The sequence below is a fragment of the Microtus ochrogaster genome, chromosome 7 (assembly GCF_000317375.1).
Source record: "Microtus ochrogaster isolate Prairie Vole_2 chromosome 7, MicOch1.0, whole genome shotgun sequence".
Lineage (NCBI taxonomy): Eukaryota > Metazoa > Chordata > Mammalia > Rodentia > Cricetidae > Microtus > Microtus ochrogaster.
The window spans coordinates 21,223,516-21,240,009 of NC_022014.1; the positions used below are offsets into that span (position 1 = coordinate 21,223,516).

At 53.5% G+C, this 16,494-nt stretch overlaps 1 protein-coding gene across 13 annotated transcripts in view; it reads right to left on the reverse strand.

The window, feature by feature from the left end:
* Positions 1–7,198: 7,198 nt before the first annotated feature.
* Myo18a (myosin XVIIIA) overlaps positions 7,199–16,494 on the reverse strand; it is a 97,993-nt gene continuing 88,697 nt past the window's right edge. For 7 of the 13 annotated variants that reach the window (XM_026780292.1, XM_026780290.1, XM_026780295.1 and 4 more), the window contains 3 exons: positions 15,118–15,240; positions 12,509–13,809; positions 7,199–8,465 (listed from right to left, as the gene is read on the reverse strand). In XM_026780292.1, the coding sequence (XP_026636093.1) occupies positions 12,513–13,809; positions 15,118–15,240 (1,420 nt within the window). In that variant the 3' untranslated portion in view covers positions 7,199–8,465; positions 12,509–12,512. The remainder of the gene's footprint in view (positions 8,466–12,508; positions 13,810–15,117; positions 15,241–16,494) is intronic. The other 6 variants (XM_005349487.3, XM_005349486.3, XM_013347198.2 and 3 more) reach the window with 1 other exon arrangement.

Here is a 16,494-nt window from a genome sequence, read left to right on the forward strand (position 1 = left end):
GACACCATTGTGGCTAAGGGTGACATGGGGCCACGTTATTGCTCTTTTTACATTTTGTTCACAAGCAGGAATGACTTAGTAGAACCAGGACTCAGGAGAACAGGGCCCAGAACACCTCTGAGAACAGAACCGGCTTCTAGAAGGGTTTCACAGGACCCTACACAACAGGGGAGGGACCTGTCCTCTAATGTCCGAGGCCTCAGGCAACACAGGCACAGAAACTTGGCATTCAGAGCTGTAACCAGACTGCAGAGTCCCCATCAGGCTTCTGCTTGTGCCCAGCAGCCTTGAGAGCCGTGGTTCTCAACCTTCCTAATGCTCAGACCCTTTAACACAGTTCCTCATGCTGTGGTGGACTCCAGCCATAAAATTATTTTCATTGCTACTTCATAACTGTAATTTTGCTCGTGACCCACAGGTTGAGAATTGGTGCCCTGGACCCCCTATCTGTGTTCTGTGAACCAGAAAGTCACTGTCTGAAGGATTGCTCTTTCTCCACCGGCTCCCTAGGAAGCCTGACCCCCACTGACTGTCAACCACTCTTCCCTGGGCTCAGCTGCCTAGGCCAGGCTGGGCACACTAGCCCAGATGACTTCATCAAGGAGGTGAAGGGAAGCTGACCGCAAGCAAGCAAGCCGAGTGACTGCGGGCGCCATGCACCCACCCGCAGCCAGCGGGGAAGAAGCACTCTGTGCTGTCGCTGTGTGCTGGGAGCCACTTCCTAGCTAGGTCCTATTTGCATAGCGCTCCTTTAAAGAAGCAAATCTCAGGTCCTTAAGTCTCTTCCATCCGGGACCGGAAGAAGTCTCCTCAGCCTTGCCAGGCCCCTCTTGCCCCCGTCATTCGCACCTTCTGGAAGGCCCCCTGAGACAATTTCTCACCAGATCGGGTGAGTCTCCCTGTCACAGGACACAGCCCTGCCCTCCACCCGGCCCTGCCTGGCACTGCTACCTCCTCCAGCCTCGCTTGCTCCATTTGGGCCTCAATCATCTCTGCTCCATTACTTTCTCTGATGGCCTCCGGGGCCTGGCGAAGGGGGAGGGCTGGGGAGGGGCGAGGGGGAGGGGTCTGCTTAAGAGAGTGTTGGAATCCGTGCCGGCGCATCACCCGCTGCCATGAGTTATTTCAGCATCGATGTTCGTCTCGAGCTGATTATTCCAGCTCCAGAACAGGTGGAGCAGCCTGCGGTGGCTTATTCGTCAGCCAAGGCCATCTGTTCCCAACAAGCTGAGATTTGTAGCTGATTTCTACTGGGGAGCCGGGGTGGGGGTGGGGCGGGACATGGAAAATTGCACTCAGGCCCTGGGGGACCCACTGTCCTTCCCAGACCTTCTGCTGTGCCTGAAGCCCCAGGTGGCCCCTTCTACACCCAAACCTTCTCACTTCCTTGGAGAAACTCCCCGGTCACTTGATTTAATAACAAGACGTTCTCCTTCTCCTTAAGAGGATGAACCTTCCCAGGTGGAAACAGGCATTAGATGTACAAATCTATCAGCCAGGACAAAGTCGGGCCAGTGAGAAATGTCTCTTTAGAGCAGGGATGTGTTTCTACATCTTCGTGTGACCCCCTACTTCACCTCCAGTCCCTTTATCAACAGGAATGTCCTGACCCAGCCCCATCACCTGCAGGACTCCGGGCTGGTGGGAGGAGAGTGAGGTCTGGATTCTCTTCTCCCCACTCTTCCACCCCCCAATCTGTCTCTTTCCAGCTTCTGCTCTCAGGCCTGCCAGCAGATGCCTGCTGCTTTAAGGGCGGCATTCCCTGAGCAAGGAGCCAAGCGGTGCCTAAGCAGCTTTGCCACATGATTTGCCCCCCCCTCCCCCCCCCCCCCCACAAGGCCGCCCCTTCCCCCCCCCCCCCACCCCCCACTCCACAAGGCACAGCCTGACATCTATACAGAGGAGGCCAGTCAGACACACAGGACAGTGGAGGGACCCCCTCTGGCACTGGCATCCACACCTGTACATCCACATTTCATGTTAATAGCACAGATACCGTAACCCACACAGGGAAGGGAGTGGCAGGGAAGGGGTGTGTGTGCTTGATGTGCTGCAGACTGGCCCTAGTACCCGGGATTACAGACACGCCCCCTTCCAGCTCCCTCACACGTGTGTTTTGGGAAGAGAACCCGAGGCCTTCCTTACACATGTTCTTTGCCACTCAGAGCTACTGTCCTGCATTCTCATGTGTACTTTATTCTTTTCATGCTCCGGGCCTGGAATTTGTTATATAGACCAGGCTAGCCTGGAACTCGGGGAGACCCATCTGTTCCTGTCTCCCGGAGTGTTGGGAATAAAGACATTCCCTACCGTGGCCAGTTGTCGTGTGTACTTGTAATAGTTAAGGACCTCTTAACAGCTATAAAACATTCCCTACCGTGGCCAGTTGTCGTGTGTACTTGTAATAGTTAAGGACCTCTTAACAGCTATAAAACCATTCGTCTCTCCCTTCCTCTCCAACCCTCTTTCTTTTCCTTCCTCCATTCTGGGGATGGAACCCAGGGTGTTGCACAGGCTAGACAAGTTTTGTACCCGGAGCTACATCTTCAGCCCCAAGCTGCTTCTCTGCTCTTGGTTTATTTCAGAAGGTCCTTGTGAGCAGAAGTTCCCTTCCCATCACCAATGCCTGCTTGATGGCTAAGTATGTATCCACTAGGGAGAGATGCCCCCTATAAGAGCCAAGGTCCATAGGGACACATCACAAGACCCGTCCTTGGCACAAAACCTTCCAGAGAGTGCCACCCACCAGGGTTTCTATGACTTGCTCTCCATCACATGGTAGTTCCTAGGGACCAGACTCCACCCTCTAGCGAGGTGCCAACCTGCAGCTGATGTCAGGCCCCGGGGTTTAAATGAAACATTGGACCTATTTCATCACACACGATTTTATTTGTCGGGCTGCTGGTCGCTGACCTGTCTTTCAAAGACTTACTGTTGCAAAGGCTGCAGTTGCATCTTTCTCACGGTGGGTGCCAACCTTTTCTTCCTTACCTCCTTTTTTTTCCCCACTTTGAAATCCCCCGGCGCCCTCTCTTCCCCAAATGCATTTGCTTCTTTCCCTAATCTAGTCAGATCATAAATGTGGCACAAAACATATAAAAATTTATTAAAATGTGGAAACTCTTTGACTCTTAAGTCACCTCAAATATAATTTGCCTGAACGGTGTCAAAACTTAATATCCTTAAAAAAATTTTTTTGATAAAACTGTCATAGCTGACTTTTGATATCAAAAGCAAATTCTATCTGCACATATAAGTATTCTACTGGGAGATTTGTGCCACCAGCTTCGATCACAAAGCACACAGCCTTTCTGGAATCTCCTTATGGATATGACCCATCGTAGGAGCAAACACTGCGGAAAACTCAATTTCTCTGTAAAATTCCTTCTAAGCAGATATAGCATCCTTGTTAGCTCCAAAACGGCTATTGCTTTGGATCTCTCTCTTCCCAGATCAAATCTCAAGAATGGTCTGGATTGTTCTGTTTTACCGTCACGAAATTAGATGAAGGGAATATCACTTAGAATTTGCATTCTGAGCCGTGTGGAACCGTTATCCATACTGTTGGCACAGCGGGAGTGCGGTGCAAATGTGATAACGTATGGGGGTGCTCGGAAAATCATAAAGAGCAACACGAATGTGGGGTAGGCATTTCATCCTGAAATCGCCAAGAGTGTTTTCTTCCTCAGGACTGGCCTGGTGAAAACCAAGCACACAGCAGCTTGAGAAGGCTGTGACAGTGGTGCTTCGCTTTCCTGCCTCTTTCTTTTTCAGATGCCTGGCCAGCTGCTGGAAACAAGCAGAAGACTTAGCTGACATCACCTCTCTGAACCTCAGGGACCTGTGGGGGCGGGGAGGTGATAATGACACTTAACAGAATTGTGAGGGGTTATGTCAGCCAAGTTTAAGAGCTGGGGACCTGGCAAAGTCAGTGCACGGGAGCTATTGTTACCTCCTCACCAAACAGGTGACCACTGGGAAGCACTCCTTCCGCTCACCCGCCCCACCCATCATTGCCTCAGCTCCTCTCACTCCTGAGACTTCCCAGAGGCCTCTGCTTCCTTGAGCCTCATTAAAAGGTCAATGTTGACCGTGATGGTAAGACAGAACAATCCAGACCACTCTTACGATTCGATCTGGGAAAAGAGAGATCCAAAGTACTTGGGAGGCAGAGACAGGCAGATCTCTGTGAGTTCAAGGCCAGCCTAGTCTGCATACTGAGTTCCAGGACAGCTGAAGCTATGTAGAGAGACCCAAGACAAAGGTAACATTGCCTTTTTAAAAGGTGTGGCTTCTGGAAGAATCTCCAGGTGCCAGTCTACTGAGCTCTACAGCCAGGGCTGTGGACTTGCAAGTGAGACCTGACTAAACCCCTCTCCTGGTTTCCCAGGGAAAGACAGAGCCCCCGCCGGGACTGGCGGGACTGGCCGGACTGGCGGAGTGGGGAAGGGAAGAGGACAGGGGATGAAAGAGGCTTGGATAGAAGCCAAGTCCCACCAGACCATGAACTTCCCCGCCACCCAGGCCTCCCAGCCCCACGGGTGCCACCTCAGGGTGCTGTGGCTGCAGCAATGAGCTCTGAACTTAGGAATCAAAAGTTCTTGCCAGCAACACCACCTCACTTTACAAACAAGGAAACCGAGGCCGGAAGAGTCGGCCCCTTTTCCCAAAGGTTGCCGTGTAGGTAGCCTGCTTGTTTTTGCCATTGCGTCTGAACTCCAACTGAGGCAGGGAGGAGGCAGCTACCCCAAAGGCAGAACGTGGTACAGGGCTGTCCCTGGGCTAGAGGGTTTAAAGAAGACGATAGCCTCGGGAAAGATGAAGAGAGTTGCAGCTGCCAGCAGCGGGCGGGGACAAACCAGCATAGTCTGCTCTGACATGTGTTGCTGTGTAAGAGGCGATGAGGTGTTCCAAGTTCCTGAGAACCAGCTCCGAGGAAATGAAAAGGCAACAGAAGGGATCAGGGTTAGATTTAAGACAGCACTTTCTCCCAGGCATGATAATGTGGCCCTTTATTCAGTGACCAAGGCAGGCTGTGAGCTCATCCCCTGTCCCTCCCACTCCTGAGGCCTTTGGGAATTCATCTTCCATTCCCACACAGCCTGCTTGCAGTGCAAGAAGCAAATGAGGTGGCTGACTTTAAAAAGTCCCCACCTTTTAGGTAGGCACTCCTCTTCCTAGATGGGCCTCCTGGGCCCCTTGCTGAGTGGCGGACTGCAAGTCATTGAGGCTCTGAGGCCCTGGGGGGAGAACAGCAGTCATGGCATCTCTTGCAACATGCTCCCTGCCAAATTGATTCAAATTGGCTTGGATATGAACATATGATTAAAGGAGCGGCGCGATTCATTTATCAGGAGAGATTAAAGAGCGGCATCTGCGCAGCCTAGCTGGGGGACAATTAAGGAGCAAATCGCTAAGTGTCTGTGCCACCAGGCACGGGGGCCGGGGAATGGGGGAAGGACAATTGGGATAACCTGCCACGAGGACTCAAGGACAGAGGGAGCAGTTTGGGGGTCACTGGCTGCTGTTGTGGTGTCTGGACAGGATGGGGAGTCCGCCAAGGGCTCTGGTTCCTGCCCTTGCCTCTTATTCAGGAGTCAGAGCAATCCTGAGGGCTGGAAATCAGAAGGGAGGTTCGAAGGGGACACAGGGTGGCTGCGAGACAGGCACGTGGTCTACGGTTTTGTTTTGTGAACTCACACACATCTCAGGAATAAGGTACTGCGGGCATTCAGGAACTTGCGGAGTTTTCTAGGTGTAACCCAAATGAAGACATGCTTTGTTGGCCTTTTGGGCCTCAGGGAGTGGGAACCGAGGGAATTGCCCCCTTCATAACCTGGAGTCTACAACCCTAGCCGAGGGTCATGTGGAAGCTTCGAGAAGCACTGGTGGTAGTGGTGGTGCTGTGACCTCTGGTTTCTCAGGCAGCTGGGGTATGAGCACCGTTTATCCCACTCAGACTCAGGACCTTTGTGTAAGCTTCCTTTCCTGTGCATGTCCCTGCACTAACTGCCCATGCCCTAGCTCCAAATACTGTCTCGAGGGTCCTTCAGTCTCCCTTCCCAAGGCATTCTGGGCTCAGAGCTCCAAAGCACCTCCTCTGCCCTCCTGTTCACCTTCCCCGAGGACAGGCACTGTGATTTACTCTTCTCACGATGGAAACTGACACACAGCAGTAGGGGAAGGCGTATGTTCTGAGGGTCGGATTCCTTACTGGGACATCCCTGGTCTGAAAGGACTGTGCCCAGGCCACAGGAGCTAATCAAGACAGCTTTCTCAAATGCTGAGCAGATTATGTGAGTACCAAAAATTTTCTCTCGCCCCAAATTGGGTGTGTCGGCTCACACCTGGAATCCCGGCATTAGGGAGACTGAGGCAGGAGAAGTGGAAATAGGAGGTCAGCCGGGGCTGCGCAGTGAGACTCAGTTTCAACAAACAAATATAACTTCGCTTTCATTGCCTTGCCTCTGCTGGAGGGCAGGCAGGTCTGTCCTAGAAGGATCCATCGCATAGTTCTCCCAGCTCGTTTTGGTGATGTTTCCATCTGGTTCCCTCTCTTGACTTCCTGGGTGGCTGACATCAGCAGAGCCTCCCCCGCCACCTGTACCTCCCCAGACTGCTTAACTCCTGCAGAAAATGTATCTGGTCATGAAAAATGTTCAGAGGAGGAGGAAGAAGAGGAGGGGGAGGGGTCTTTGGTTTCTTGCTCATCTGCGTGACTGCCCTATAACTGCCACAAAGCATAAGATTTAGCTCAGGTGTGTAGGCAGGGGCCAAGCAGGCATCTACGGTGGTACTCAGAGCGTATTCAAGCTTCCTGTGCTCAGAAAGGGTGGAGGGGCAGAGAAAATGCTGCCAAATTTTGATCAAAAAGTCACCTTTGGAGAGACTAAAATCAAACGTTTGAAAAGGGTTGGGGAGGGAGGAAGTGGGGGAGCGAGGGTGGAAGAGAGGGAGAACATAGTGGGCTGCAAACCCCACTAGCCTCAATATAAAAGGGGGGGCGGGGGCTCTGTCTTCCTTATCTCCTCACCTAGCTCAACTGCCAAGGCTCCCCAAGTGGCACTGGTCTGGCTTGGGAGTAGGCCACCAGAGACCAAGGTGGCTCCATGTCCCCACCAGAATCCCACCTCTGCCCCTGCCCTGGGGTCACCCTGGATTTCTCCTGAGCCTGCAAGGAGAGGCAGTGACACATGTGGCCAGGAGGGAAGGGGCCTTTTATTTCCTTAATCAAGTCCACAGGGCGAGCACAGTCCGATAAGTACAAACCAATTGCAGGAGGGAAGGGGGATGGCAGACAGGTCCAGCACCAGGCACTGCTCTTGGGCCCCTAAGTCTGGTAGAGTGGGTGCAATGACTTTTATGGGAAGCAGCTGGGATGCCCAGACCACCTGTTGTTGTGTCTGGGGTATGTGTGGGAACAGGGACACGGGCAGAAGAAAGATGATAAAGGGTTAGGACTCTGGTAAACAGACCAAACATCTACCTCCCACTGTGCCCACCGCAAGTCCTCAGCACCAAATGAGCTGGCTACACTGTGGACAGAAGGAAGGCAGTGCTGGAAGCCATGGGCTGGTGCAGGTGGACGAGATCAGCTCTTAAATAATTGTTCATTGCACTTAATACTCAACAAGGTTTGCTAGGCCCAAGCTAGAAGCACCAGGCTGCCAAGCCTCCCTACACTTCCTCTTAAGAGCCAGGGCCCCAGCTCTGCTCACCAGTGCGCCCGCCCGGCTGCAGGGTACATGAGAAAGGACCTCTGGAGGAGTGAAGATGGAGAGGAGATTCCCAAGACATCCCACAGGGCCCAGCTGCGACAGCAGCCCCTCCCACTCTCAAGGATGCAGCTGCGTGGAGGTTTGGGTATTTAAATTAAACAGTAAAAAGACAGCAGGCACTGAGAAGAGAAAGCCCTCACCCCAGCAGAGGGGAGGCATTGCTGCTCCCTCCTGACTCTTTCCCGTGGGCCTAGCAAATTGGAGTGGCCCAGCAGGTAACCTATCCACCATCCCTGAGCAGCAGGCTGACACGGAGGTCCACCGCTGGCTCCATGAAGTGCCAGGCCACCTGACATGGTCCACAGGGTCCAGGGTAGGAGCCAAGAGCGTGGCATTTCTGAGGTGGGAGTGGGAGTTCTCGCAGAGACTCCTCTTCCCCCACCTCTTCCACGTGGAGCTACCAGACACCCACAGCCTGGAAAGTCCCCCTTACAGAGTGCTGCGGTGTTTTTCATGCAGATCGGCAGTCGAGCGGGGGCAGAGGTACCCCTCCATTTCCTGGGAGAGGCTGTGGGGTGGGAGGGCCGTGAGCCATTCCCGGGCTATGCATCGGTCTCTGTTGGCTTGGCCTCTGTGTCGCTGTCACTCAAACCGTTGTGGGAGAATCGGTGTCTGGAGGTGCTGTCCACAGGATCGTGCTCATCATCTGATGGGTCAGGGGCTAGGGACTTCCAGTGGCTGGTTGGGCTGCAGAGAGAGGAACAAGGTCAAGGCCAAATAATACTCCTACTCTGGGCCACCAAGGCTCTGTTTGAGCACTTCCAAACCTAAATGGCGCTGGGTCAACACCCCCGGGCTCACCCAGGAGATGCTTAACGCAGAGAAAGGAGCAGGGGGCTCACACTCAGAAAGCTTTGGAGAATATCAGGGCAGGGAGGCTGGTGGCAGCAGGGACCAGGGTTCTGTGAGCCTAAGAAAGAGCTGCATGTTCCTCCCTCCTTCCCCTGAGAAGCTGGGACTGAGTCATGGGGAGGAACCCAGGCATTCTGAGTTTCCAGCTCCCTTCCTCCAATGCAGGTAGACCACAGACCACACAGATGACGACTTGAGATTGATTGCAACTTGTCCAAGGAGGAAACGTTCAAACAAGTTACTGTTATTCCTGACAGGATCCCCTGGGCCTGGAAGACTCTGTCCTTGATCATGGCATCCTCTACTGAAAAAAGGATGGAGATTCAGATGCTGGCAAGACCTGTTTAGGACGGACCAATGGGAAAAGCCCTTAGCTCCTGGGAGTCTTCAGCAGGCCCCCAGCTCTGGAGGACAATGATATGAAGAAGCATTATCCCACAGAGAGAGGAGGATTGTGACATCTAACAGCCAACAAGACCTCACCTCAGAAGCCCCTCCTGTCCCCACTGCCCTGACCACATACACTGCAGTCTAACACCCCTGCAGAAGGTACTGTCCAATATAGCTTCACCTCTGCTGGTGCTCTGTCCTCATCTGGGTCCCTGGAGCTGCTGCCATGGCCTGAGTTGAGTCACGAAGGGACGCAGCTCTGCCTCCAGGCCCTTGTAACTGTTCTACAGTTTCTACACTCGCTAGGCCTGCTATATTCCAAACTAGGAGCCCAAGGACGGCCCTTGATTTACTGCTCTTTTTAAAACAAACAGCATTTTAGGTTTCCCTGGAGGTAGCAGCAGGTGCAGAGGAAAAGGTTCCACAACCGAGTCCTCCTATAGGAAGCCGTGCCCCCTGGACCAGTGATTCTCAACTTATGGGTCACGACCCCCTTGGGGTTGCATATCAGATCTCCTGAATATCAGATATTTACATTGTGGTTCACAGCAGCAGCAAAGCTGCAGTTATGAAGTAGCAATGGAAATAATTTTATGGCTGGGGTCACCACAATGTGAGGAACTGTTAAGGCTCACGGCGCTAGGAAGGTCAAGAACTGCTGATCGGGACTTACTATTTTGTCTTGTTCTCCCGGCAATCTAAGAGGGGGAGAGAGGGGGAGAAGCCAGCTGGTTCAAAGGGAAGAAGCACCTGGACCAAGGTCACAACCAAGATCTGAACCTGAACCTCAGCCTTGGGGCACTCTGCCACTAGAGCAGACAAGAAGAAAACAAGACCAAACCAGAAGTCTCCTGCCTGCTGGGGTGGGGATGGGGGCGGGAAGAGGGTATGTAAAGACAGGTCTCTGGGTCCCTGGCGGAAAGGAAGAGCCTGGGAAAATATATGTTCAATTATGCAAAATGGCTCAGCAACAGGGCAGTCTGGTTAATAGTTATCGTATTTCTCATGAATGAATTACCATTTTTAAAGGAATAAGAACAGCACAAAACACACTTAATACAAACTAGACTGAACATAAATGAGTCTTATTCTGATGGGCCAGAAGCACTTAGGGCCTTGCAGCATCTCCAGGACAAAACTATAAAGCTCAACAATAACTATGCAGCACAGGAAAAATGGGGGTCAGTATAGCCCTGGGGTTGTTTGAATCCTGAATTAGTGGGAGCCAGTTATTGTCTTCTTTAACACAGAATTTCCACACACCCTGTGCGAAAGGTTTGCTTTCCGGCTAAGGAATGCCTGACTGTGAAGAAAGACAGTGGTGTTATTCTGTGAGCAGAGGGCATGAGGCAAATGCCAGGGCTGGGGTCCAGATGTAAATGAGGCATAGCCCTGCGTGGCCTGTTCCTTCCATCCTTCATCTCTTTTCACAGGTGGGTCTCCAGCCTCTGCTCCCAAACCCCAGACACCAGGTACGCGCAGTCGCTCTAAAGACACTGAAGAGGCAGGGGCAGCCAAGGACAGGGCCACAAGATCCTTTGCCATCTTTCTTGAGCTCTCCTCTGGCCAGTCTCCCTCCATAGCTGCATCTGTTGCCACTACCACCAGTAAGCCAATGGCAGGCAGCTCCCTGTCCCCAGAGCAAGAGTCAGGGCTGGCAATTGGAACGTTTTAACTAAATTGTTTAAAAAGCTTTCCTCCCCACAAGCCAGTGTCTCCTGCTCCATCTTGTCACAAACAATTTGGGACACAAGCTAATTCCTGCTGGGAAAGCCCAGGGTGATGCTGCGCTAGGTTTTGGAATTCTTCACTGGTCCTTATCCCCAGGGGAGACTCCAGCCCCCACCTTCTGCCTTTGCAGGCATATCCAGTTCAAAGGCAGCAGGTAACAGCAAAGCCCTCCCAGCTCTCTGCCCCCCACTTCACAGAAGCTCTACCAACATTGACTGTAATTCGCATTGTGGCCCAGTGTAGGTTTTCAGGACCAGGTGACTCCCCCTGTAGACTGTGGGGGAGAGGAGGCTGTGGAAACAGGCTTTCTGTCTTATTCACTGTAGATGGTGACTGGGAGCTGGAGGGATTCAGGTATGACATCTGCTAGTGAAAAATCAGTCTGGCATGGTCCAGAAAGACACTGGCTTCCTTCTGGAAGGTCTACAGAAAGGCCTGGCCTTTTTGTTTCTAGACCTCCCTTTCCACCCTCCAACTGAGGTGCACGGTCCCTCGCAAGCCTGCTAAAAGGAGGTAGAAATTGTAGGCCAAATATTTTGACTCCTGTCTTTTCTCCAGATGGAGCTAACAAAGGTCGCTCATGCTCCCTGCTCTCCCTTGAGCACTGTGAAACCAGCTGCCGTGGCAGAAGCCACAGAGCAGCGCTGAGACCAAGGCCTGAGCTGCTCTAAGCCTGGTCTGGAGTCAAGCTCCATTGCCTTACTCCCACTTCCCAATCACTGGCTCCCTTCCTTCCCCTCCCCATTTCCAAACGGCCACAGGCAACTTCCTCTTGTTCTATTCCTTGAAGGGACCATAAGCGGAGGGACCGCTTTCGGTAGAGCCCAATTCCCCAGATGCCCCTCGCACAAGCATGCTACAGGTGTGTTAGTTCATGCGTCTGGGAAACAACTGTCGTACCCCAGGGGGCTCCAGCCTAGGGTGGAGCCTCCTGGGAAGCAGCAAGCATGCCCCGTGAGGGTGCCAGGCTGAAAATGCTTCTCGCAACAGGGGTGATTCAAAATGTCACCACCCACCAGGGAAGCTGGCAACAATGGGATCCCAATGATTCAGGCTCTGCCTCTCTCGGCTCAAGGTGTGGGCACCAGGGAGAAGAGTTGGGGGAGGCAGGAGAGCAGAGAGGGGGTTGTCACTCAGCACCTGCTAATTTCTATTCATTAGAACTTCACTTGAAGAGCAGAGCTGAGGTGACGCCCATGTGTGGGTTGAGTGTGGGCGGGAGGGCTAGGGAGGCGGCAGGCATGTCCTGGGTCTACTGGAGGGTGTGGTGCAGTGTAGGCTGAGATCCATGCTAGGGAGGAAGGCAACAGAGCAGAGAGCCAGTGACTCTCAGAGCTAACAGCCAGCGTGTCATGTCAGCTAGGACCCTTTTCTGGGTCCCTCTTGTTGGAGGAGGGCTCTGAAATGGGTGCTGGTGACACCTCCGTGTCACCCACATGCTCTGCATATGGCCATATGGAGAAGCAGTTAAGGTTAAAGGTGTTAAACAGACCCCATCAGCTCCTGGTAACCTCATTTCCCAGTTGTGGAGCCTGGGCAGGTAACTTAACCTCTCTGGGCCCTACCTTTTATGAAACAGAGCTGATCAAACCTTTGTTAGGAAGTCAAATTACAGATTAGTTTCCAAAACAGCTCCAGAGGCTCTCTGAGGCCCAAGAGGGGAGCCCGAGGTTGTGGATGGAGGGGTAGGGAGGAGTTAGTTCACTAAGGGTGGGACACGCCATGCTGCACTCCACGCCAGGCTAGGTGTCACCTACTGCGCTAGTCACTCTCGGGCCGATACAGGTACCGCATCATCAGACTGTCCACCTCTTTCTTTCGCTGCTTCTCTTCCTTCTTTGACCTTCTTGGCGCTTGCCCTGTTTCCTCGATATCTGTGGTAGGGCCCCTTTTCACACTGGAGCGGCTATGGCCGGAGACCGTGGAGCCACTGGATGAGGACGAGGAGGATTCAGACTCAGACTCTGTCTTCTTTCTTCTTGATTTGGATTTCTTCTTGCTCTTCCGAGAGCGCCCTTTCCTCCGCCGCTTGTGCCCTGAGGAACCTTCCGAGCTGGAGGAGCTGGAGCTGGAGCGGGGGCTGCTCCGTCTGCTCCTCCGCTTGCTCCGGCTTTTGCGGCCACTGCGCGACCCAGAGACATCCAGGGCCGAGGCAGAGCGGCGGATGCTGGTGCCCCTTTCTGGGCAATCCAGTTGTGCACTCCGGGCACTCTGGATGCTCTTCCGGTCATCCTCCTCAGAGTCAGGCTCCAGGCTGCTCCGGTGGAAAGGCACAGGTTTGTAGCTCAAGACCTCGTTAATGGCAGCCTCCAGGTCTGGATCCAGGTAAGAGTGGCGGCTGACTGGTCGGATGCTGGAGCCCTCAGTGACAGAGGCTGAGGATGGTGCAGAGCCCCGTGGCTGGGGTGGCACAGACAGACTCCGGGCCAGTGACGGGTGGCTGAACTGTGAGTGCGCCTCACTGAGGGCCACGCTGACTCCATCATCCCACTCATCCAGGCAGCTCTGGCCAAGGGACAGCCTGGAGTCAGGGCTCTCCCGGTCAATACCCGAGGCCCAGTTCCAGGAGGGGCTTAGGGTCCTCGACAGGCTGTCGAGCCTGGATGTGCTGCGGCGGGAGCTGGGTGAGCCTGACAGTGAGAAGCTCAACGAGGAGCGAGCCCTGTCCTCCCCAGAGCCACGCGTGGCTGAGGAGGCCCGGCTGACTGGCGCAGAGACTGTCGAGGCTCGGTCAAAGTCTGAGCCCCACCGCTTCTCCAGACCACGGCTAGTACGGCTCGTTGCCCCTGACAAGATGGAGCTACAGTCATCCTGCTCCTCACACCTCCTGCCCTGGGCCTGGTTGGGTTCCTCCCTGGGGCCCATACGGGCCTTCCTGGGGGGCCTTTCAGGGGAGGTGGCACGCTCACTCAGGGTGGTGAAGAGTGAGTCCTGGTCCCCAGTGCCCCCGATGGAATCCTTCAGGGTGAGCCTCTTGCGGTAGCTGAGGGAGCTGAGGGCAGAGGTGGGTCTCTCCTCTGGCCCCTTGCCCTCCTTAGGGAGGCTGTTGAGAGCCGTCCTGAGTGGGATGGAAGGCCCAAGAGGAGAGACCCAGAGTGGATGAATGAGAAAGAGAGAGAGGGAGAGAGAGAGAGAGAGAGAGAGAGAGAGAGAGAGAGAGAGAGAGGCGCATTAACAAAAATAAGGACACAGGGGGAGGGAGGAAGGAGGAGAAAACCGCACAGCCCCGGCAAAGCGGTGGCAAGAGCATCCGAGGAAATGAAGCAAAATAATTTGCGTCAGTGAAAATAGCTTCATGGAGAATGTCATGTAAATTAGACTATTGTTCTATTTCATCACTTTTCCCCCTCTAAAACGTTTAGTTCAATTTATTTCATTGTCAACTACCTGGAGCCTTGTGCCACACTGTGGTGAACGGCAGCGGGGCGGGGAAGGCAGCATTATCTGCAATAACAAAATGTTGTTTGGCCGAATAAATTAAACCAATTACAGGGGGCCGCTGGGTGCTAGTGGTGAGGGGCTGGATTGGGGAAGGAGCTTGGGGGAGTTGGAAAAGAATGAGAGAGATTACTTTTTCTATTCAGTCTGCCTACTGTCTCTGGAGAGGTGGGGAAGGGAGCAGGAAACTCTGTGTGGGAAGGGGTGCAGGGAGCAGACCATAGTTGGTCAGGGATGGATGGGAGGTGGGAGCTCTGGCCTCTAGAAGTGGCTGTCTGTCTGATCAGAAGATTATGATTGGCTAGGAAGTAGGATGAACGAGCCCAAGCCTGGAGGGGTGGGCAATGAAAAGTATAGGGGAGGGGCCTAGAGAGATGGATCAGCGGTTTAGAGCACAGGCTGCTCTATCCAGAGGTCCTGGGTTCAATTCCCAGCACCCACATGACAGCTCACCACTGCCTGTAACTCCAGGTCCTCACACCAATGCACATATAATAAATAATAAAAAAGAAAAGAAAAGCCCAGAGGAAGAGGAGAGGAGAGGAAGAGGGCAGAAGTGCAGCACGGCTCGGGGACCTGGTGCCTTTGCATTGCTGCTCTGCAAAAGACAGAGTCCAGAGCCACTGGGGCTGCCCTGAGCAGGGCTTAGGATCTAGAGTCCCCAGTGCCCCACCCAAGTCTTGATTTCAAAGGCACCAACAATTAGATGCTTGCTGCCCGGGTAGGTGTAATGAAACTAAACCTATACAAGAGCTCACACCCAAACAGGGAAGCATTACCTGGCTAAGCAGCTGGTCTTCTGTGTTCTTTCCACAGACCAGAACAGTGTACAGGTAGCCTGAGGGTGGCACTTTTGGCGCCAAGATACTGCCCCCCCATGACTGTTGGCTGAGATGGCTTCTCCTCCCTGCTTGGGGCCAAGGCTCACCTGGAACTCTTCAAGCTGCCATCGTCAGAAGCTGCCTTTGAAGGTCCCTTGTTCTTTGACAACCAAGATTTGACCCCGTCGACCCGGTCCTCCAGCTCTGAGTCCACATCGGAGTCTCCCTCACTGTGGGGGCGAGGAGCAAAAAGGTAGGCAAGGCCAGGCAGCTGAGGGTTGCTTGCTGGCCAGGACAGAAAGCAAGAAGGGAAGAGGGTGCACCTTGGGTGGGGCTGGAATGCAGGTGGCATGCGCATCAGAGAGTCAGGGAGAACAGAAAGGTTAGAGAGAGAGCACAGCACCCCGCGAGGTGCCCACCCCTTCCCTCAGCAGACCACACTGTGTGACAGCCACTAACAGGATCCTGGGAAGCATGGAGGCACCACCTGTTCCTCCAGGCATGAGTGACAGGCTATTCAGCTGACCAACCAGATGAGAATGGGCCACCCACTTAGCAATTCTAGCCTAATGGCGCTTGGTTAAAGAAAAGTCTTCAGGCTGAGAAGATGATTCAGTGAGTAATAGCACTTGCCACCAAGCCTGAGTTCAATCCCTGGAAGCCACCTGGGGTTCTCTAACTTCCACACCTATGCTGTAGCACACCCATATCCTTGTACATATATATATATGTATGCATGTATTGCTAGGCAGTGGTGGTGCGTACCTTTAATCCCAGCACTTAGAGGCAGAGGCAGGGAGATCTCTGTGAGTTCAAGACTAACCTGGTCTACAGAGTGAGTTCCAGGACAGCCAGAGCTACATGGAGAAATAAAATAAACAAATAGATGTGTGCGTGCATGCATGCGCACATGTGTGTGTGTGTGTGTTCCTGGGCCCATCAGCTCTCCCTTGAGGCCTATGTTGACATGTCTCAGGCTGTGGCTATGGCTACCAGTGTTTTCTATGTCTTCATTATAAAAGCATGGGGCAGAAGACCGGCCCTTCATATGACTTCAGGTTAACTTGAACCTGAAGGTCTCTTTAGCTGCTAGCAAAACACACCTAAGCTAATGAAACACAGCTAAATCCTAGACCCACCTTGTGGTGTGCCTGGCTTTTAGAAACAGGAAACAAAAGATGAGGGGAGCAACAGCCGCTTTTCCTGAGGGCCTGGCAGTGCCTTCAGGATCCAGATAGCCCCAGGAAGTCCAGTGGACTCAGAAAGCAGGGTTCTAACTCTGCAGCCCCCCACTCTGCACCCCCTCACTCTGCACCCCCACCTCACCCCCCACCCCCTCACTCTGCACCCCCCTCACTCTGCACCCCCCTCACTCTGCACCCACCCCTCACTCTGCAGCCCCCCTCACTCTGCAACATTTCACTACCCACACTGAGATCCTTCTGTTTCCGTGTGTCCGGTGCATTGGACTTACAGGTGCTGCT